Consider the following 24026-nt stretch of genomic DNA (forward strand, 5'->3'; position numbering starts at 1 on the left):
CGAATGCTTGCGGAGCTGGCATCAAGGCCACTACTATCTGTTTGGCTGTCCATGCATTGGGTCAACAGAGGCATTGCTGGTGAAATTTCTCTAGGGCTTTTATACAATCACTCACACGCAGTTCATGTAGTATAGAAATATTCTAACAACATGCTCCATACCTAAGATGGCTTTTTGAGCGATGTGGTTGGCAAGGCATGGAAAGTGCTCAACATATTCCAGAGATGCTCCTTTCAACATATATGGGAGGTAAAACACCAAACCAGGAAAGAAATGTGAAAGGAAGTGTAACAGAAGAGACAGAAGTCACAGTTCTGAAATATTTTATCTTGCCACAGATACTGCCAAAGCTTTCTGAGCATTTCCACCATGATCGTTTTCTTTAAGGTTTCTAACCTTCACAGTACTGTTGCTGATTCAAATTCACATTCACCTTGAACACAGCTGTGTAACACATGGAGATGCCTGCTGCAGTCTGTGCTGCAATGATCTGTGGATTGAATATAGTTACACTTCAATGTCTATTTGGTAGTAACGAGACCTAACTTCTCGGAACATAGTCCTTAATCCCACAGACAACTGGAGAACATACAACCATAGGCTATTTTTCCAGAGCTCCAAAAAGCTGCCTAAGATGGTGCAGATTAATGAAAGGTCTAATAGCCGATTTCTCAGGCCAGTTGGGGCCCAGGCATCAGACCTGCTCTACTCAGTTCTTCCAAATGAGGCTGCAACCTAGCCAGTTGCTGCCTGAGAATATTTATCTATTTTAACAATTTACTTGAGACAACGGGAGCTCTATCCAGCTCCAAGCACTCCTGCTAGCTGCAATCAACTGCCTTTCCCCTTCCCTGTACCATCTTTCCTCTTCTCCAGCCCCGCACTTACCTGAGAGCCTTTAACAGAAGGGCAAGTACCTGAACCTAGCAGATGAAAGAATACCTTCTGCTGGATCTTCTTTCATGGTTTGAACTGCACAACATCGTCCTAGCAGCGGACATCTCAGCTTTCCTCTGCCCATTTAATGGTCCGTCCTGGCTTCTCAGTGGCGCTCTCTGCAAGACTGGGTGGGCAATGTTATGATCTCTCACCTTGCCCTACTTTGCTGAGACTGTCAGAATCAAAGCCACGTGCTGAGTGTCCAGATTTAGGCCTGCCCAATAGCAAGTGCCAGGTCTACCCAGTCATAATCTGGATAAAGCAGCTTTCACTTGGGAAGTTTCTTGCAGGTCTGTGTCAGCCTGTTAAACAACACATACATTTCTATTTCTCACACTAAATGAAGTCACATGAAGTCATAAATGAAGTATTTAAATCCAACTTCGCAACGTGAGGCCAATACAGTGAGAAACTAACCGCTCAAGGTCTTTGCATCTAGGCTGGGCTACAGCCCAGGATCCAAAGTTCAAAAACTAATGCCTAACCCATTACACAAGCCAACTCTTTGCACTTTAGAAACTCTGATGTCTCAGCAAATTCAAGTCCCAAAAATTATATTTAAATAGGAAGGGTGGAATTCAACTCGCATTCATTTCTATGTTTACATATTTTTAAAGTAAGCACATCTTCGAGGTTTAACTAGGTGTCATGTTCATTAACCAGAACTCTCACTAAACAGAAGGCTATTCTTTGTAAAAAAAAATTCTCCACCAAATCCAGAAGCTGGATCTGAGCTTTAATTCTTAAGTCAAGAAACTGTTTCAAGTGAGAATGGATACTGGTCTGAAGCCTTCCCCACCGACTTTAAGAGCTCCCACCGCTGCTGGGATCTCTTGTGGCTGGTAGCAGTTGCCAGATCACATTCTCCTTTCTTCCAGGGCTTTCATGGTACACAACTATCTTATTCTCGTAAACAGTTGCCACAACCTTCTTGACTGCTGTGCGCCTCATTCCTCCTTGCAATATTATGTTGTAGTAGCTGCAGCTTGAGTAACGCCATACAGCAGAGAACAAATCACAGTGAGAGCATCTGAAGTCCTCAAGAGATCATGTCCACTTGTCTTAGCCCAAGAGAAAACTCGCTTCAGAATCACTGTGAAAGCTATTGAGATTTCAGAGTTTTGCTATGAATAAGGCTTCATTTTACTTAGAAAATGTCTTGCAATAAATTCACAGGAGCTGGCATGTCCTAATAAACGGTTCCATCTCTTCAGGTACTGCACCTCATTATCAAATCTCCAACCGTCATTCCCCCGCACGATGATTTCCTGAAAAAAAACCCACCATCATTCACTGTCCTTCCATAATACCACCCCCATTTCAAACTCACCTTCCTCTTAGCCTATGAACGTGTTTTTGCGTTCCACAGCTATGTCCATTTTCACATAATCCAGGTTTGCATCTCTTGAATTAGTTTCTGTTGCTGCAATAGCAAAACAAATTCGTTTACAACCTTGTGTGACACACACACACAATGGTGCACTGTTCTTCAGTGTACTTTGAGTCTTTAACGCGGTTGACGACAATCTCCTGCTACAGCTTATGCCCTATTTTCACAGGGTTGACCCTTGCTTGACTCAATCGTTGCCTTTACAGATTTTCCAGGAAAACTTCTCTTTCCATCTCAGTGTAAAAATCTGGGGCTCCCTAAGGATCAATTTTCAGCCTGTCCCCTTCCTTAAAACCTCCACTTTAGAGTATGGTTAACAGATATCATGGTCACAACCATACAGACATTAACAAGCTCTACATTTCCATCACCTCCAGGAAGAGCTCAACCCCTGTCCTGTTAGATTGTTTTTTGGAATGTAGGCACATGAAATCCCCCTGTGGTGTTAACTAACTAGATACTATTGAGAGCTAACCCACAGGAATGCACTCAAAACTGGCAACTGGATCAGCCACCCAAAGCCAGCAGGGGTCCTTTTAATATATTTATGTCAGTTCCTGATGACATCATCAGTATATAGTTGCAATTTTTACCGTAGGCTTGAGTATGAAATGATATTAATTTCCTGATGTACCTACACAACAAGGAGCTGGATTGGGACTAGAAGGCCTACAAAGGGTAAGTTTAATGTTTTAAAGGTTTCATTTTGCTAGGCTGAGCACAATTCCATGTCTTCGCAGAAGAATCCCAGTTGACGTACCATGTCCCTGGGCATTCACCTCCAGAAGAGACCTACTTCGGGACACTTATTCTGAAAAGAGCCATTTTTATTCAGTTGAAATGTCAAAATTTGAAATTACTTCAAATCTACTTGATCAATTAGCTTGTGACATTCATTTGTGGATGCCCTTCCTGGAATTAACTGAAGCTGGCAGTGTTAGGTGGGACAAGTGATTCCATCATCAGAGATTTACTTTTTAAAAATCAACTTCTGTTGTGGCCAAGAGGTGAATTGAGCTAAGTTTTATAATCAATCATTTCAAGTAAATACTAAATACAAAACAGACAGAACAGGGTAGGATAGTATACAGTCATGACTCTGACAGGAGTATGCACTGGACATCAAGCCCCACTACTCCATGAGACATAGCAAATGGTCAATTTGTTTTTTTTACTCTTGTTAACTAGAACAAAAGACTTTTACCAAGCTATTCAAAATAAAGGTTTATTACAGGTAAACTTTACTCAAACTGATTGCTTACTGGTTTTCAACTGAGCTATTATGGGAATTAAGAGATATACCCTTGAATCCCAACCGTGCGCATATTCATTCAGTTAGGGCAAAGCCGTACACAACTCTGCAAAGCTATTATTCTGAATAATAAAGGCAAAAGAGAAGAAAAATAACAGGTAAAAGGGCAAAACCGAACAGACAGAAGATGGTCTGATTTCTCACAGTTCCTTTGAATTCCTGTTGATGACATGCAATTGCTGGCAATTGCAAAAGGGTAGAAAATCTTCAGACTAGATTCAAGATACAGCTGAGAAACATTTTGGAGTTCTATTATTTCAAACTTCCTCAGTTTTTTTTTTGAAAACAAGAACCCACCAAGTGCTACATTCAGCTCCAAGCTACAATTCCTAACGTTGTCCTTGCAAACTTTCCCAGCAATTGCCTATGGATTCAAGGTGTTCCCTGAAAATAAAACATTAATTATCTCTGACCAGAGGCTGTTTCTAGGCAACAGCAAGCTAGGTCCATTGTGATTTTCCAGATCTGCTTGCTCAACAATTAAAACAATAAATGTCCAGCCTTATCTCTACTTAAAACTTTGCTGTACACTGCTTTCCAAGAAACTTTCTTTTTGGTAAACAACAAATAGACACAGTCTCCTCGAACATTTTGACTTTCCAGTTCCATGCAATGACATTATAAATCCTTTCTAATAAGTAATGTCCAAACATGTCCATATTCCAATTCTTAATCTGTAAACATTTACATTCTCCAGTGTATTGATAATCAGATTAGGATCTTAACATAAGAACCAGGAACAGGAATAGGCCCTTCAAGCCCGCTCCACCATTCATCAAAATCACGGCTTTACTTTTCATGGCCTCAGCTCCATTTACCCACCCTCCCAGGGTGTTCAAAAGATTATCTATCTTAGCTTTGAAAGAGGAATTCCACAGATTCACAAACCTTTGGGTGAAGAAGTTCCTACTCAATTCAATCATAAATCTGCTCCACCTAATTTTGAGGCTATGGCCTCTCGTTCTAGTTTCACCCACCAGTGGAAATATCCTCTCTGCTTCTAATCTATTCTCTTCATAATTTTACATGTTTCTAAATTCCAATGAATATAATACCAGTCTACTCAGCCTCTTCTCATAAAACAACCTTCTCAACTCCACAATCAACCTAATGAATCTCCACTGCACCCCTTTCAGTGCCAGTACATCCTTTGTCAAGTAAGGAGACCAAAACTGCACGCACTACTCCAGGTCTGGCTTCACCAGCACCCTATACAGCTGTAACATAATCTCCCTAGTTTTAAACTTAATCCCTCTAGCAATGACGAGCAAAATTCCATTTGCCTTCTTAATTACCTGTTGCACCTACAAACCATCCTTCTGCAATTCATACACAGCAGCATGTTGCAATTTTTTTTACTGTTAAGTGATAGTCCTTTCTACTGTTATTCCTACCAAAATGGATGACTTTGCATTTATCAACATTATACTCCATCTGCCAGAACTTTGCCCTCTCACTTTAAAGTATCAACAAGTAGTTCTCCTATAACGTGATAGTTGTGTTCTTGTGTGACCTTGCACAATAGAAAATAGCATCACAGGGATATCACTGTACCTGTACAGCAACGAATTGGTGTTATCCAAACAGCGTCCACTATTCATCAATTGCATTACTGCAAACTCATGTTAACGAAACATACATTATAGCAGAAATACTCATACATCCCTCTGCAAACTTTTGGAGTCCTCTGCACACGTTGCTCTACCACTCATCAGTGTCATGCACAAACTCTGAAACACTACATGTGGTTCCAAATCAATGTAAATTGTAAGCAATTGCGGTCCCGACACTGATCCCTGAGACAGTGATAATGGGAACTGCAGATGCTGGAGAATCCAAGATAACAAAGTGTGAAGCTGGATGAACACAGCAGGCCAAGCAGCATTTCAGGAGCACAAAAGTTGACGTCTCGGGCCTAGACCCGCTGATGAAGGGTCTAGGCCCGAGACGTCAGCTTTTGTGCTCCAGAGATGCTGCTTGGCCTGCTGTGTTCATCTAGCTTCACACTTTGTTATCACTGATCCCTGAGACGCACCAATAGTCATTGATCGGCAACCAGAAATGCACGTATTTATTCCCACTCTTTGCTTTCTGTTAGTTAGCCAATCCTCTCTCCACGCTAATACATTGCCTGTCACACTGTACACCTTTATCTTATGCAGCACCTTGACTGTCTTTGGGAAATCTAGATACACCATATCTACTGTGTCCCTGTTCTCCACCACGCTCAATGTCTTCTTAGAATTCCAGTAAATTAGTTAAACATGACCTGCCCTTCACAAACCCACATTGCGTCTGCCCAATTCGACAATTTCTATCTAGATGAACTGTTATTTTTTCTTTGATGATAGACTCAAGCGTTTCGCCCATCACAGAAGTTAAGCTAACTGGCCTATAATTCCCCATCTTTTGTCTATCTACTTTTTTAAAAACAGTGGCATCACATTTGCTGCTTTCCAATCTGCTAGAACTGTATCACAGTCCGGTGAATTTTGGAAAATTACTACGACTGCATTTGCTATTTCTCCTGTCATCTCTTTTAGTACCCTGGGATGCATTCCATCAAGGCCAGGAAACTTGTCTACCTTTAGCTCCATTAGCTTGCCCAACGCTACCTATTTCTTGATCATGATCATGTAGGTGTGGACCTAGACATTACTTTCGTTGTCATCAATTACTGCCATGTTATTCATGTCCTCCACTGTGAAGACTGACAAAATACTTGTTCAATGCCACATCCTCGAAAGGAATGTTTACCATAGCCACTCTTTTGTTTTGTATATTTGTAGAAACTTTTTCTGTCTGTCTTTATATTCTGAGCAAGTCTACTCTCATAATCTAACTTTTCTTTATAGCCTTTTTTGTGGCTTACTGTTGATGTTTAAAGTTTTCCCAATCTTCTAGTTTTCCACTGGTCTTTGCCACTTTGTATGCCTTGTCTTTCATTTTGAAAGCCTCCCTTATTTCCTTAGAAATCCATGGCTGATTACCCCTTTTTCTAAAATCTTTCCTTTTCACTAGTATATACTTTTGCTGAGCACTTTGAAAAATTGTTTTGAAAGTCCTTCACTGTTCCTCAAATGTCCGACCATAAAGTCTTTGCTTCCAGCCTATTTTAACCAACACCTCCTTTGTCCTATTGTTGTCTCTTTTGTTTAAGCACAGGACCTTGGTATTCAATTTTATCTTCTCACTCTCCATCTGTATTATAAATTCAATGATAATGTGATCACTCTTTCCAAGAGGATCCCTAACTGTGAGATCATTAATTATTTCTGTCCCATTACACAGGACCAGATCTAGGCCAGCTTGGTCCCTTGACAGTCTCCATTACATTCTGTTCAAGAAAGCTATTGTGGATACATTCAATGAACACCTCTTCAAGGCTGCCTTGACTGAGCTGGTTCAACCAACTGACATATAAATTAAAATGCCCCATGATAATTGACATAACATTTTTATAGGCGTTAGTTATTCTTTGTTTACTGTCTGTCCCAATTACTTTTTCTTCTTAGGATTTCTAATTTCCACCCAAATAGATCAACCTTATTCTCCAGAGAAGCAATATCATCACTCACTACTGCCCTGATGTCATCCTTAAATATCAGCACTATACCACCTCAATGACCTTCCTGTCTGTCCTCCCGAACAGTCTGGATATTTAATTCCCTGTCAATGACCATCCTGCAACCATGCCTCCTAAATCATACTCATTCATGATTATTTGTGCCATTAACTCATTTGCATTGTTTTGAAGCTACAAACATTCAGGCAAAATGCCTTTAGGCTAGTTTTTGTATCTCCTTTTTGAATGCTAACATCTTCATTAATAATATTTCCTGAGTTTTCCTTCCTCTTAATTCCTTTCATAGTCTTCAAAGTAGTTAAACCCTCCTGCGCACATTAACCTAGATAACAAAGTGTGGAGCTGGATGAACACAGCAGGCCAAGCAGCATCTCAGGAGCACAAAAGCTGATGTTTCGGGCCTAGACCCTTCAGCAGAGACCCTTCTCCTGAGATGCTGCTTGGCCTGCTGTGTTCATCCAGCTCCACGCTTTGTTATCTTGGATTCTCCAGCATCTGCAGTTCCCATTATCTCTGCGCACATTAACCTGCTTTCTTTTCTATTTACCATGATACTTCCGGTCATTTTCCCCTCCCTTTCCCCCCAACTCACTAATTGAAAGTCCTAACGAGCACCCGATTTAACCTTTTTGCTAGAACACTGGTTCCAGATCGGCTCAGGTAGAGATTGTCCCACACCAAAACTGATGTTAATACCCCATGAAATGCAAACCCTCTTTCCCATCCCACTCCATCAACCACATGTTTATTTCCCTAATTTCCTTATTCCTAAACCAACTTGCACATGGCTCAGGTAGTAATCCAGAGATTATAACCTTCGAAAACCTGTTCCTTAATTTTGTTCCTAGTGCTTTATAATCCCCAAACAGGACTCCTTCCTCACCTTGTTTGTCCCAATGTGGGCCACAAAAATTGGATCCTTGCCCTTCTGCTCCAATATTCTTTCAAACCAGTCAGAGATGCTCCTCAACCTGGCACTGGGCAGGCAACGCACCATGCAGCAGACTCAATCCTGCTCTTAAAGAATGCTATTAATCGCGCTAATTATAGAGTCACTTTAAATTATCAGGCTTCAAATTTTAACAGTAATTAGAGTCTGTTCAATGTGCGCTTGAAATACATCTTTGGACTATTTTTAAATCTCATCGTTTCACATCTTATTTCAGTTAGTTGTTTTCAATTCCATAGTTGGAAGCCCTATGAAATCTGACTATAGGTGACAGATAGCGATATTTGGCATTCATCAGCAATCTCACAAAAGAACAACAGAGTTGATCACTTCTGTTCTCAAGCGTCTCCAGACTGCAGTTGTGAGGCATCTGAGAAGTCATGGTAATTAAGGCCAAGACTGACTTTGTAACCCTTTATTGAACACTTTCAGTGGCTTTACAGTAACCGTTTTAGCTAATAGTGGCCAGCAGGACAGTGGATCCTTCAATACGCGCTGGACAAAAAAAATCAAAGGAGAAGCCAAGGGTGTGGTAAGAGCTGCAGGGTGAGTTGATTTACTTTATCTAGGAGATCATCCTCATGCATAGGTCAGATCAAATTGCATTTTCATAGGGAGTACGGTCTGGATTTGCCATTGGGAAGACATTTCTGAAATCAATGAGGTGAAAAATGTTTCATTTATTTCTGTCAGTTCAGAATGGATTTAAAACTGAGAAATTAAAAGTTAGTGTTTTGGGAGTGAATGAAAATATACCACACTGTAGCAATTGTCACAGCTATGACATTGAGATTTTTAAAAAATATACTGTGGACACGAAAATCTTACGTTCTTGCGTAGTCTTATTTCTAATCAAGGAGTCAACGTATTTCAGTGATGTAATACACCAACCAAAAATCTGCTGCCAGATATATTACAGGACAGCCACATTTTTCTTCACTAAAACATTGGGAAATAAAGCTTGGCCCATGCTTCAAAGCTTCATATTTATTGTTCCAAATCAGATCACATCTCTGGCAGCTGGCTGACGCAGAAAACTTCTGTTCACTACCATGCTGTCCAACCTCCAATTTTACTCCATCACAAAACGCTACCGATACATCCACCTCTATGGCTTTGGTTCTCAACCTCAGTCTAAAATCTTCACCATGGCTTTGTCAGCTGTAGTCCTGACTATTTCAATGTTCTGAATGACATTTCAATCTCAATCCACTGCAAACTCTTGCTCATCTGAAACCCTGACAGCCACACTTCATTTTACACCAAATTCTACTCACCCATCGTGCTTTTGCTTGCTGACCTAAATTTCCTTCCAGTTTTCCAATACCTCCAACTTAAAGTTCTCCTTTTTATCTTTAAATCGTTACCTAGCCATGCCATTTCCTTACCTTTTATAAGCACTAGAACTTGCCTGAAGCTTTACACACTATACCTTTAACCGTCTAGCCCCCATACACTGGAATTTCAACAAGAACTCACATTTATACTGTAGCTTCAATATAATAAAAAAATCCTAGGATATTCATGGGTCTATTATGGCACAAATTTGATATCTAGCTGCACAAGGGGATAGAAAGCCAGAAATCCAAAAGCTTGGACAGAAGCATGATTGAATAACATTGAGATAACAAAGATGAATATTGCAACACTGGATAAGCTGGGGCAACAAGGGTTGAAATAGGCAAACTTGGCTATGATGTAGTGAGAGAGAAATCAGGAACTTACCTGGGAGTCAAATGTAGTACCAAATTTGTGAAGAGTCTGGTTTAGCTGTCGACCATTTTCAGAGAGAGAGAGAGAGAGAGAAATGGAGTCAGAGGCAAGGGGAGAAGAGTTAGTGACAGAAGGACTAAACATAACAACTTAATGAATATAAAAAGCTGATTCCTCCTTAAACCTCTTTGCCTCTTCTCCTTAAGATTCTCCTTAAAATCTACCTCTTTTAGTTATCACCTCTCCCAATACCTCCTTATGTATTTCTCTGATAAAGATGCAACATATAGTGATTTAGTGTTTTGCAAAATATACTGATTTAGTGTTTTGCAAAATGAACAAATGGGAGATGAAGTGAAACTATTTCAAACAGCAGTTAGTTACAATAAGTTTGTTCTTCAGTCTGGGAGCACGTTAACTATTTTTGTCTCTATAGATGCTTCCAGGCCTGCTGAGTTTGTCCAGCACTTTTAGATTTCCAGTACCCATATTTCTTGATTTTATGAGAGTTACCAGGATGTTGCCAGGTATGGAAAGTTTGAGTTTTAAAGAAAGGCAGGATAGGTTGGGGTTTTTTTCACTGGAGCATGGGAGGTTGAGAGGCGACCTGATAGAAGTTTATGAAATAATGAGAGATATTGATAGAGTTAATGGTACAGGTAGTTCTCCGACAACACAGTAGTTGCATTCTTGTCCAATTTTATGCTATAGAAAGTTGCCATTAGCAAAGTCATGTTTTAGGAAAACTACCACAGAAAATTGCTATACTTATACAGTAAAAGTTTGCATTATCCAAACAGCATCAACTATTCGTCAATGGCATTACAGCCAATCAACATTAACAAACCACACGTTAGAGCAGAAATATCTGTAGATGTCTTTTCCCTAGGATAGGGGATTTCCAGACCAGGGGACACATTTTTAAGATGAGAGGAGAAACTTAAAAAGAACGAGGCAATATTTGTTTTTACATAGGGTGGTTCTTGTGTGGAATGAACTTGCCGAGGTGCAATTACAACTTTTAATAAATATTTGGTTAAGTATATGAATAGAAACGGTTTGGAGAAATGTGGGCCAGGAGTAGGCAGGTAGGGCTAGTTTAGTTTGGAATTAAGTTCCGCATGGACTGGTTGGACGGAGGGGTCTGTTTCTATGCTGTAGGACTCTATGACAATACTAACGATTACTGTAGTTAAGGTTTGGAAACCTCTGTCTGGAAGTGTGGTGGAGGCTGATTCTGCCGAGGCATTCAAGATGTCAGAAGGAGATTGACACCAAGTCAAAACGTTCCCGTCAGCCAGTGCACAGACAACGGGCCGAACAGCCTAAGCTCGCATCCTAAGATTTCTGCGATTTCGTGTATATACACAAAAGAAACAAGTTGCTTTTGCTGCCGGACCAGCAATGCCAATTGACATTTCTTGTCTTTTCACGCAAGTTTTAGTCTGACACCCTGCCGTGGCAGATACAAAACATTTACATAGATGAACCAGAGACTAAATAAAAACGTTAGGACGAAGAAAAAAGAACTATAGACGGGGGGGGGGGGGGGGGGGGGAGATACGTTTTTGACGAACTGATGACTAAATCTAAATAAATCCGAGCAAACCCTTCCAAAAGGAGTCTACAGGTATAACGGCCATCTCACCTGTGACCTGGCTTGGCCTTCTACCCCACCCCCCTCGAGGAAACCGTTAAAGGAAATGGTAGGAGGGAGGCGGGTGAAATCTCGCGAGCAACGCGGGATTACTTTCGGAAGGGCACGGGACTATTTTGTGGCAAGCGCGGAGGCCGCTCGATTGTGACGTCCGACGGCCGCGCAGGCGCGAGGCGACCGTTGGAGAGTCCGGGGCGGGGACTGGACGTGGAGGGGAGGGGCGTGCGCCGCCGGAAGCGACGCGGCGGGCGAAGCTATAAATAATTGCGAGTTGAGGTGTTTGACCCTCCGATCCCCGGCTGTGTGTGTGTGTGTGTCTGTGTGCACCAGGCTCCATCCGAGCTTTCCCGTCAGCACACTTTTCTGTTCTATCTCTTTCCATAAATGATTTAAAAAAAAGAAAAAAATTTAAAAAAGCGGAAAAAACTCTTACCCAAAAAAATCTAAAAAAAACCCGAAAGAAAAAAAGCTGGGTGGGGGTGAAAAAGAAAAAAAAAGACAACCCGACATCAAATCAAGTCTCAACGTCCAAGAAGGAAGAAAAAGAGAGAAGAAAGCAAAATCAACCGAGAAGACTAGCAACAACCTAGGAAAGGAGAAAAGAAGAAAAATACTACAAGTTAAAAAAAATAAACCGACGACGCCGACAAGGGGGTGTGTGTCTGTGTGAGAAAGCGAAAAAGGGAGAAATATAAAGGAATCCTCGAGGAGATCGTCAAAACCGAAAACTACCTTCAAAACCAGAGCTTCACTTGGAACGGAGCCGGATCCCGAAGTAGACTGACTCTCCTGGGCCTCGGCCTCCTCCAGCCCTCCCTTCCGCAGGCGCCATCTCCTCCTCTTCCCGGCCCCTCTCTCTGTTTCGCTCGACGCTTGAATCCTCTTCCCAGCCTTTTTTAAAAAAAATCTTTTTATTTCCTCCTTAAACTATCTAACCTAATTTTTTTGTCTTCCCCGAGGTTTTTTTTATTTTTTGGAGCGAGTGGAAGTTTTTTGCTGCTGCTGTTGTAAATCCTACCTCCCTCCCTCCTCTCTCTACCCCTTTTTAATTAAAAAGTGACCGAGCGTTCATTCCGTCTCCGCTGCCGCCACCATGAACCCCAGCGCCCCCAGTTATCCCATGGCCTCGCTGTACGTTGGTGACCTGCACCCGGACGTGACCGAGGCGATGCTGTACGAGAAGTTCTCTCCAGCCGGGCCTATTCTGTCGATCCGCGTGTGCCGGGACATGATCACCCGGCGCTCGCTGGGCTACGCCTATGTCAACTTCCAGCAGCCAGCCGACGGTGAGTGACCGGGTGTACTTGGGGAGAGCAAATGATTTGGAGAAGGGTTGGTGTCGTGCGTGGGGAAGTAGGACGTTAACTGCGAGGGATACCGGGACTTGACCCGGCCTCCGGAGGCTCCACCACGTGAAACGGCCTCCAGGCCAACCCACTCTCTCTTCACGTTTCTCATTAAGAAATCTCCGCCTCTTCGAAGTTCCTAACTCTGGCTTACTCACATAGCAGTAGCCCCCCTCCTTTTTATTTCTTATTCCTTCCACAAATTACATTAAAGTGCCTGTGGTTCTAGCCCCCCCTTTCTCATTTGTTTGCTTCCTTCCTTCCCATCCCGAGTTTTCAGTCACCATGTGTCGTGTCTCTTTTTGTACGAGCCTTCTCTTCCCCCCCCCCCCATTCTGCCTACTCCAGAGGTGTATGTAGGTGGTTGGAAAAATAACCGACATGGAATTGTGTATCATCGTATTCTATCACTGAATGACGCTCACCACCCCCCAACAAAAAAAAACCCGGATCCGCTTTTATTTTCGAATGGCCCTTTGACTCGCGTCTCATGATAAACTTCGCTGCCGTCCCTAGTTTAACTTTGCAATTCGAAAGCCTAAACTGGTTTACGCGGTATGGTTTGCTGCCATCTGCGAAGAGACGGGATCCCCACTTCCACACTCTCCCCACCCCACGTGCTGAGGTCAACCCAGTTGCTTTACTGTGTTCCTGATTTGATATCTAGTAATCGGATCCGGAATCTCCATGATTCAACCGTTCGCTGAATAAACTTGCTGAGCCATCAGCAGTATGCAGTGTTAAAGGATTGTTCCTCAGGTATGCAGTGGTTTATTATGCCACTGTTGGCTTTTTGATACTGGTGTCCAAAGACTATTGGTCAAACTCACTTCACCTTATTGGATACTAGGATCTAATGTTTCAGCGCAGAATTTGAGGGAGGACTTTACTGTGTTGGGTGTCATCTCATAGGTTACTTGTGGTGATGTGTTCCTTTTGAAGGAACTGTTAAACACATCTCAGCAGTCCCATCAAGTATTTGAGCCTTCATCTTTCAGCAGAAAAGAAAACATCTATTTGTTCTGAGATAACAAGGTGTATTCTAGGGTCTAGGCCCGAAATGTAAGCTTTCCTTCTCCTCTGATAACAAAGTTTGAAGCTGGATGAACACAGCAGGCCAAGCAGCATCTCAGGAGCACAAAAGCTGAAGTTTCGGGCCTAGACCCCTCTCTGTTATCTCAGATTCTCCATCTGCAGTTCCTACTATATCTAATTGTTCTGCCTAGCATTTACTTGAGCAGCATTATGTGCCCATTTAACTCGTTGGTTCTTTAAATGAATTATTGCCATGTTTCCCTATATTACATATGTACATTGAAAGTAGCATGAAGTGCTTTAGGATGTTGTAAAGTCATAATATAAACAAAACTTATTGTTTGTCCCTTGAATTGTATTCTGCAACTGAATCAAATTTTCCATAAAAATAAAAATTTGGAGTGACCTGGGTAAGCCAGGGCAGTATTTTCTAAAATACTGGAAATAGGGAAAATTACTCTTCTAACTTATAAATATTGGGGGGTAAAGTATTGTCTTTACACTTAGTACCATAATATGTTGTGCTTGTGCTTTGAGCTGCTAAATGGGCATGAAGCAAACATTTTGTGCTGGGTTGAAGCTAAATAGCGTATCATATTGCCAGATAAGTTATATGTTAGCTGCCTCTGAATAAATCGAACAGCTCGACAGTACCTCTCCACACGTTCCTGATGGAGTCTCTGCGTTAGTTGATCTGATAAGTGGCCCATTGCCTTTGGAGGGAATGGTATGAAACACAAGTATTACAATGTCCCTGGTAATCTAATCAAGAATCTCCATGTTTCAGCTGCTTGCTGAGCCATGAGCAGGAATTTGACATCATAAGCTTGTTCCTGAGGTACAAGTGCATTATGGTATTGTCAGCTTAATCTGCCGTATAAAACATGTATGTTTATGGAATGAAGTTACAGTAGGTAATGACAGTGGAGGAGGAAGCAATTGGTAACTGGATGCTAACAAGCACAAACTCATCTTGCTAAAGATTACCTGTACCCACCTACTGTATATCTATACAGATGGTTTCTACAATTTGCAGAAAATTGACAATCTTGGGAAGAAAGAATGCATGGAGAAGCTGAATCTGTAACCAGTGTGGCTTACTGCATTTTGGGAAGGAAACTGAAGAAAAAAAATCATTTGGTTGATCATATTTTTCTGAATTAAATCTGCACTAGGCAAGTATCAGCAAATTGTGAATTCAATTTGTGTTCTTGTATCTTGGAAAGAGATTAGCCATCTTCATATTAATAAGATATAGTAAAGTTCTGCAAACTTTATTAGGCGCACAATCGTAATATTAATAAGATTTAGTAAACTTCTGCAAACTTTATTGGGCGCAAAATCTTACAATTCCCTTCTAAACAGCACTCTGGCTACCCCTACATCACAAGAAATGCAGCATTTAAAAGGATGCATATGACTCCACCTTGTCCAGGAGAATTGAAAACGTCTTTGACAGCTTCGTGTTGTGAAATTAGTTTTAGCAGTGTAGAAAGCAAACCCTGTAGATATGATTTCATTGTCCAAAATTATTGGTGTAGGCTAAATTTGCAATAATGGCATTAACCATGACTGGAGGAGGGAAGGCAGGTGGTAACTGAGTGCTGGCAGCCACAGAAACTCATCACTATGCTGAAGATTGCATGGATCTAGCTATGGGACAGCTACACAGGGGCAGTGTTTGCTTGACTTTGACTGTGCATGCTTGAGGTTGAGTCTGTTTCAAAGCTGCTCAATTTAAGGGGTAATGCTGAAAGCAGTACTTTCCGAAAAGGATGAACCTGCTGATCATTTGGAAAGGGAAAAAATTAAGGCATGCACAATATTTCTTAAAACCATTTTGTACTGCTGCGTAATAAGGCTTAGATCTGACATCTAAATTGCGCTGTTTGAAAGTCTTCACTTTTCCTCAGCTGAGCAGTCCCACCTTTCCACCAATGGGTCCCTTGCTGTTTCCTGCTGCATTTGTCCTTCCTCTTCTTTTTGCAGTTGAGTTGCCATTGACCATGACCATGCACCGATTACAGTTCACCCATTTTTGTCATCCCCCAACACGATGTTACCTAAACCACATACCACCCTCCAGCCACACCTGGTCCCTTGTTTCTGCTGTGGCACACTGATCTCCTCAGTCACCACCAGTGGCTCTTCCTTTTACAATCCTTGTGCATAAGATATAGCACCTGCCCTGTTGCTGCCTTCCTTGCTCTTGTCCATAGCATTTAGCACCTATTGGTGAAACAAAGATTTACTTTATACTTATGGTTTTGTATACTGTACTCACAGCTCACAATACAATCTCCTTTATTAAACAGATTGGGTGGCCACTTTCTGGATCATCTCCATTAGCATGTAAATGTGCCGTTAGCTTCCAGTTGCCTATTATTTTTTGTTTGCTGCATTTCTATACTGACCACTTTGCCCTCAGCTACTGGCACTTGTCTGATGAATCTTGCATAAACTTCCCTTTTTGTACGAGTGGTGGCTGTTGGCAATTGTCCTGGTCTTGCATTGTTCCTTCCTGTTGATTCATCTTTTGATCCTTCAAATGGCCCTTTTGCCCTGGAGTGTTATCTGTTTTGTGAATTAATCAGCCCTGCTTTTTCTATCCTATCATAGACCTTACTTTTTGTTCTTTTTCCCTCCTCAGCACCGCTTTCCCTGCTTATGTAGTTAGAATCTGCTGTAATTTACTTTTTCCAATTCTGGTGAAAAGATCTATGACCTGAAAGGTCAGTTTTGTTTTTGTCTCCACAGATGTCTGATTAGCTGAGTACTTCTGGCATATCTTGATATTATTATGGTGAATTGGTTTCAGAAATGTGACACATGAGCTCAATTATCATTACTCCCAGATTGCACATGTTATTTGCAACACACTGAAAGTTAACAGTGGATTCCTGTATTTGCTTTTTTATTCAAACGCAGAGTGTGGGTGTCACTGGTTAGGCTATCATTGATTGCCCATCCCTAATTCTCCTGGACAAGGTGGAGTAATATGCATCCTTTTAAATGCTGCATTTCTTGTGATGTAGGGGTAGCCACAGTGCTGTTTGGAAGGGAATTGTAAGATTTTGCGCCTAATAAAGTTTGCAGAAGTTTACTAAATCTTATTTAATATGAACATGGCTAATATAAATCACTTAAATAAAATTATGATGAAAAATAACATTCAGCATCAATAAAAGAACATATTCCTGGACTGGATCAAAAGAAAATCAAATCAGAAGTTAGAGAGTACTGTAGTGTGCATAGTCATAACCTTCTTTAGTACAATGCACAGTTCTTATCATATTGAAGGAACAATTGTGAAGAGTACAGAAATAAGAACAGGTGTAATCTAGACATTTGGGAGTTAATCGCTTGGAGAATTGAACTGTGGAAATGAGTTGGGTGGATGTCTTCAAATTAATTGTAATGTGCCTTTTTAAAACTAAGATCTAGGAATAGATCTGAATAACCTGAAAGAAAAAAATAGAATGTCAGTGGCATCAATAATTTAAATTAATGCAATTAAAATGCTCCAATGAAGAAAAGTAATTGAGTAACTTATAATAAGGAGCGTTTAGAGATTCATTGAAATGTAGAAGTTCTCAGTTCTCTTAATTTTTTTAGCTTGAGTTTTGTAGGGCAGGTTCAACTAAAGATGGGCTTCCAAGTTGAGTTCAATTTCATTGTTCCTGTCATCTTAAGCAAAATTGATGAAAGGGTTGTAGCCTCCAATTTTAAAATTTTCTGTAAAGGCCTTTAAAGAAATGTGATTGAGCAGTGTCCCCTCCAAACAGTGAATGAAATTTTGCACTTATCAATGACATATTTCCACATCAGTGTTCCCTGTCATTATTCCAAAAACCCAACATGCAACTTCTGGAGTTCACACATTGACATTTGACATGTGATATCAGCAAGCAGAATAATTGGCTGATCACACTGAAAAGTATGTAAAGAATAAACCAGGAAGGTGAGATGCATTTGTGGAAATGATTTCCATACACATGGAAATCCAGAAGATGTTGTCAGTGGTTTTATACTGCTCGGGATTGTAGTGCCTGAAGATTGCTATTAATTATAAAGTACTGAACTGTGAGAATGTCCACTTTAGCCTTGTTGTGAACATTATTGTTTTTAATTGTGCTATGTTGAAAGAGGTGCTACTATGTTTTTTACAGCATATTAAACTCATTACTGGTATGTTGCTTCACTATGCCTGAAAGCTTCATTCTAAATTTTTGGAATGTCAAATTCCTTACAACGCATTTGCTATTTCAGCTTGTACTTTAATCTTAAATGTATATCCCAATTATTTAATTTGCTGTCTCTCTACAATGTGATAAAAAAAATGAAGAATTATAAGGCCATTCACTTCCTGGCTCACACTGTCATATGCTTCACTGTGATTAGCTGATGACTCTGCTTGCTGACATCACATGCTGGATGCCTGGAGATCCCCTTGACTTGACACCAGATTCAGTGACAGAAAAGGGAAAACCCAAGCTGTGTTGTATTTTTGTGGGCACCTTTCTTTGAGATCAATGACTACTGTCATTGTTGACAAATCTGATGTCTGTGAAAGTTTAAAGTTTATATTTAGGTTACATCGTAACTAATTAGTTAAAGTGTATATTGAGGATAAATGATGTACCAAAAGAGACAGCCATATGGAATTATTCAGGGGTTCAAAGTCTATTAAATGTGAATTGAATTGGCTAGGTACTTGTGACACTAATGATATTAATTCATGGGTACTCACTAATTGTCTATTGTTTATGATTATTATAGTGCATATAATGTGTTATACTTTTTACCTGTTATTTTCCCTTTAAGGTCCAAAAATTTACTTTTGTATCCAGATTTCAAACATCTATAACAATGTATGAATATGGAAAATTCATAATTTGATTAAACTGATGCCCTGAAATGTGAGCTCCTTCAGATTCTTGACTGGATTTTTTTGTTAGCAGGTTTTTAAAAATAACCCTTGGGTAATTTGTTAATGTAAACAAATACTACACGCTAAGTTTCTTTTTTGCCATCTTTCCTCAGCTGAGCGTGCTTTGGATACAATGAACTTTGATGTCATCAAAGGCAAGCCTGTTCGTATCATGTGGTCTCAACGTGATCCATCTTTGCGGAAATCTGGAGTTGGCAACATTTTCATTAAGAACTTGGACAAATCAATTGACAATAAAGCTTTATATGACACTTTTTCAGCTTTTGGAAACATACTTTCTTGCAAGGTGAGAATTAGTTGGACCTCAATTATCATTCTGTTAAATATCTTTCAATTCTCAAAAGTTTACCCTGCCATATTTTTTGAGAAGAGTGGCTTCATTAACAATGAAAATCTGCCTAAACTTGCAATTCAGTTGATTAATGTTTGTCACCTTCTAACTCTAGTTGAATCGAAATAAAAACAAAGAACTGTAGATGGTGGAAATCAGAAACAAACACAGAAATTGCTGGGAAAGCTCAGCAGGTCTGGCAGCATTGGTGGAAAGAAATCAGCATTAACATTACAGATCCAGTGATCCTTCTTCAGAACGTTCTGAGACCTGCTGAGCTTTTCCAGCAACTTCTGTTTTGTTGCTAGTTAAATGTAACTTTTGTTCTATTGCTCTAAAACACTAGTAGTCATTTTTCTTATTCTAGATTTCGGCCATTGTGAATGTTCTAGTGTTCAGTTTGATCTGTATTGATTCCCTTAATCTCACTTCGTGAGTTGTCTTTTGTAACTAAACAATGCCATGCTCTTCATCCTGCCGGATGATTTAAGCTGGATCCTATCCTTTTGCACCACTTCTAATCCTTCATTGTTGAACAGAATATTCCAGATATTCCACTGTGACAGTGCCAGAAACAGACTTTCTCAGGAAGAGGAATTTGACATAACTCTAAATTTTGTTATATTTCCTAACTTTGGCTGTAAATTCTTCTAGCCTGGAGCTGCAACATCGACAAATTTAACAGTACTTAATGCACATTGAGAGGGATGAAATTGTTTACTTCAGCAGTGACCCACAGAACTCAAATTTCAAATGAACTCTCATGTATTTAAGACCAGTTCTAATGTAGGTTAAAGTAAGACTTCCTTTATTTTCTAAACGTAATTCTGAAATAAATATCTGAGTATCAAATTCTCAGTCATGTTGTCAGCTCATCCAAAGCTATGTTGTTTTGCTCCTTACAACTTTACAAATTTAAACTGATGCCATCAATTTAAAATTCTCATTGTGGTGTTCAGATTAATTTGTGACTTTGCATGCACCTCCTTTCTTAAACATATCCTGCACTACTTCAGAATACTCTGATTCTGTTCTCTCGTGTATCTTTCCTCCTTTCAGTCCATCATTAGCAACTGTCTTCATCTACCCTCTGACTCCAAGCTTCCTTCCCCCTACTCTTGACTTCTGTTTTTAAAAAAACCCACCCTACCCAAACTTCAGATCAGCTCCTGTTAATTACTGCATAGGATCATTGTGTCTGTTGGTTTGATTTGCATCTATGCTATGTTCCATTGTACGCTCTTCTGTGTTGAAAGCAATGTAAAAATATAAATTGCTACATTTTATCAAGAGTAAAATCAGTGTAGAAAATGTAGTTTGACATGGAAAACGTGTTAAATAAAAATGAGTTGTGCATTGTTAACCAAGGACTTTATTCCCACCAGGTGGTTTGTGATGAAAATGGGTCTAAAGGCTATGGATTTGTTCATTTTGAAACCCACGAAGCAGCAGAACGAGCCATTGAGAAAATGAATGGCATGCTACTTAATGATCGAAAAGTGTACGTATATGGATTTTAAGTATCTGGATCTTGACTATATTTTTGTTTTAAAAATAAGGCTTTTTACTGCAGGATATAGAAACCAGTGGCTAAGACTGTTAATTATTAGGAGGCTTTCTACCACAAGATTTACGTACTGTGGAAAAATGCTAATTAAACGTTTAACCTTGCTTTGAGTTTCTACGGAGTGACTTGTCAGAAGTCTGATTTTTGTCTGAGCAAATAGGTGGCTGACCAGAACTAATAGCTGATTATGAGGTGGCTCATTTAGCTTCAATATTTCTGGGCTTTAAAAAAAACAACATTCACCAGAGCTCATTCACCTGGCTGCTTTCCTTTAGCCTCCTTAAAGTGAACGTTTGGGTGTCAGGTAGGGAATAAATTGCATTGTCTGTAATTATCCCACTTTTGAACAACTGCCACCTATCCAGATTAAAAGATGAAAAATTCTTGCTTAAGTGGCATCTTTCTGTTAGAAAACATGCCAGAGGCTATACACCTTGTAGAGTCTCTGTAGGCCTATGCATGAGTCCTGTTGTTCGGGAGGAATAAGAATTAAAAATACCGGTAAATAATTTTAATGTTCATTCCATAGTTTTGTAGGTCGTTTTAAATCCCGCAAAGAGCGTGAAGCTGAGCTTGGAGCCAAAGCAAAAGAATTCACAAATGTTTATATCAAGAACTTTGGGGAAGATATGGATGATGAGAGGTTGAAAGAAATCTTCAACAAATTTGGTGAGTTTCATTTCACCTTTTGTCTGTTTATTTGATAGGTTTGCAAATCACTGCAAGTATCAGATTTTTGGATCAAAGAAAGGATTAATTTTGCTTTCTCCCTGACCCAGTTGTTTTGTCTGAAAGTGTTATTTCCTTATTTACTGCAATAGTCCTTACTGTGTCTACTTTAAATACTTGGTATGGTCATTTTTGCCTTGAACTTTGGAATTCCTGAAATTTGCACATGCTGGAATAGTTACAGTTGTACTAATTGTTTGCCTGAGATGGCCATGGATTTTGTCTGACATGTTATACTTGAGTAACTTTCACAATAGGGCGCCACGGAGGCTGTGGTCAGCACTGCAGCCTCACAGTGCCAGGGACCCAGGTTTGATTTCAGCTTTGAGTAACTGTCTGTGCGGAGTTTGCACATTCTCCCCGTGTCTGCGTGGGTTTCCTTCGGGTGCTGTGGTTTCCTCCCACAGTCCAAAGATGTGCAGGTTAGGTGGATCAGCCATACTAAATTGCCCGTCGTGTTCTGGGGTGTATGGGTTATAGGGGGATGGGTCTGGGTGGGATGCTCCAAGGGGGCGGGTGTGGACTTGTTGGGCCGAAGGGCCTGTTTCCACACTCTGGAATCTAACCTAATCAAATAATTATGTATAAAAATTCACTCCCCTCATTTATATATTGAGATATTCAGGTTGTTAAATCTAGCCTGTTGGTATTGTGAAATGTTTCAGTACCTCTGAAGCAACAACACTAAAGCTCATTCAGATTGCACTCTTTCAACAAATATAACTTAGTTGCCTGTTTTTAAGATTAGCAGGGTAAAGAAATATATAATAAAAATGGCATGTAAATGGATTTTCATTCTACTTTCACCTGTCATTATGCATATTAAGCTCCTTGATTATTAATTGTCTACAGGAAGATATTTTGATCCATAGCTATAAAACACTGAGATCATTTGTATTTTCATATTCATTTGTGTAACTGCTTTCATTTCATGAAAATGTAGCTTTATTAGTTAATACTTGAGGGGCAGAATTGACCAAGTAATACAGTGTTAGATAATTTAAGGAGGCATTTAAATTTGTGCTGCATTGATCTGAGTAACAAAATCAATGACGAGTTCATAATCCACCTTGTGCAATCTTTTTATAGGCGCATTCCTGAGTGTAAAAGTCATGACTGATGATAGTGGAAGGTCCAAAGGCTTTGGCTTTGTCAGTTTTGAGAAGCATGAAGACGCACAAAAGGTAGGCTGTGTAAAGTCATGATAAATCTATAAAGGTACTTTACTGGAATTGGATTGGTACTTAATTTTCAGTTGAGAGTTTAGTACGTATCTAGTACCTAGAACTTCCAACCTTTACAGTAGATCATTAGCTGAAAGAATCAGTGTAGATGCAGCAAACTATTTTGGCCATCAGTTTGTACATTAACTCAAGTTATGCTCGACATTCGTTCCAAATATTAACGTGTGGATTGCGTTTATTAGGCTGTCGATGAGATGAATGGCAAAGAAATTAATGGGAGGCAGGTTTATGTTGGCCGTGCTCAGAAAAAAGTTGAGAGACAGACAGAGCTGAAGCGTAAATTTGAACAGATGAAACAGGACCGGATCACAAGGTACCAGGTAAGTAGCAGAGTTGTTAGTGTTTGTAAACTCTCTGACCTCAGGCAAGCCAGGTTATATCTCTGAAAATGGGTGCCAGATATATCTGCTTTTGGATTGGAATTTTTGAAAGTCACTTCTAGTAATAACTTTACAGTTCACAAAGTGGCTACTGAAATTAGATTTCATTGTTTGTAATGAAACAAAAATAAATGATTCATTATGCATAACTTAACCTGATCTTGAAGGAAAATCTTGACTTGTTATAATTCGGTCTAGACTGCCCTCATTAGGGGGAGGGTGCACACGTAGTTTTCAATAATTGATAAGCCTGAAGTTAACACTGAAATTAGTCATCCGTGTTTTTCTGTTAACCTGAATGTTTAGGCATTCAGTTGTTTTTCTTCTACCTGGTGTCCCTTGGCAACACAGAACACATTTTAATGTTTCACGTGGACACTCATTGTTTAATAATGACCTTTAGTGTTGATAGTAGCCCACATGTTGTTTGCTTATTTTTTCAGAGGGGAAGAAATAAGTTCCTCTTGCTTGGAATTGGCTGATAATTCTGTATTGTAATAAAAGTCCCATTTTCAGGATTCTTTGAACATTTGAACATCTTTGTTCATTTATGCACATTTTGTGGACTTCTGGCAAGGCCCATTATATGTTAGACATTCTTAGTTGCCGGGGCAAAGGCAGTCTGGTTGAGTTTCAGGATTTCAACCCAGAAACAGTGAAGGAGTAGTTAGGATGGCATCTGACTTGAAGGTGGTAGATTATTCGGTTCTCTTAAATCGATAGATGAGAGTTTGGTCAATGCTCTTGGAGGATGTGCTGCATGCCGCTTTGACTGTGGCTGTATTATCTACAATCAGTGAAGGTGGGTTGCTGAATAAGCAGATTACTTTGCCGTGGATGTTAGTTTCTTAAACGGTGCAAATGGCATGTGACTTGTCCCTCGTGGACAAGACTGTG

At 40.1% G+C, this 24026-nt stretch overlaps 1 protein-coding gene and 1 long non-coding RNA gene across 5 annotated transcripts in view; one reads left to right on the forward strand and one right to left on the reverse strand.

Annotated features, from left to right (window-relative positions):
* LOC125451469 (uncharacterized) overlaps positions 1 to 11659 on the reverse strand; it is a 35130-nt gene extending 23471 nt beyond the window's left edge. For both annotated transcript variants that reach the window (XR_007247308.1, XR_007247307.1), the window contains exons 1-3: positions 11538 to 11659; positions 9902 to 9946; positions 2270 to 2362 (exon numbers count right to left, since the gene is read on the reverse strand). This is a non-coding gene — a long non-coding RNA (uncharacterized LOC125451469). The remainder of the gene's footprint in view (positions 1 to 2269; positions 2363 to 9901; positions 9947 to 11537) is intronic.
* Positions 2915 to 24026, forward strand: part of LOC125451468 (polyadenylate-binding protein 1) — a 28548-nt gene continuing 7436 nt past the window's right edge. For 2 of the 3 annotated variants that reach the window (XM_048528560.2, XM_048528561.2), the window contains exons 1-6: positions 11821 to 12832; positions 18971 to 19164; positions 20595 to 20710; positions 21306 to 21445; positions 22595 to 22689; positions 22932 to 23069. In XM_048528560.2, coding sequence (XP_048384517.1) covers positions 12640 to 12832; positions 18971 to 19164; positions 20595 to 20710; positions 21306 to 21445; positions 22595 to 22689; positions 22932 to 23069 — 876 coding nt within the window. In that variant the 5' untranslated portion in view covers positions 11821 to 12639. Of the gene's footprint in view, positions 3008 to 11820; positions 12833 to 18970; positions 19165 to 20594; positions 20711 to 21305; positions 21446 to 22594; positions 22690 to 22931; positions 23070 to 24026 lie in introns of those variants that run through there. The other variant, XM_048528562.2, reaches the window with a different exon arrangement.

The sequence above is a fragment of the Stegostoma tigrinum genome, chromosome 5 (genome assembly GCF_030684315.1).
Source record: "Stegostoma tigrinum isolate sSteTig4 chromosome 5, sSteTig4.hap1, whole genome shotgun sequence".
NCBI lineage: Eukaryota > Metazoa > Chordata > Chondrichthyes > Orectolobiformes > Stegostomatidae > Stegostoma > Stegostoma tigrinum.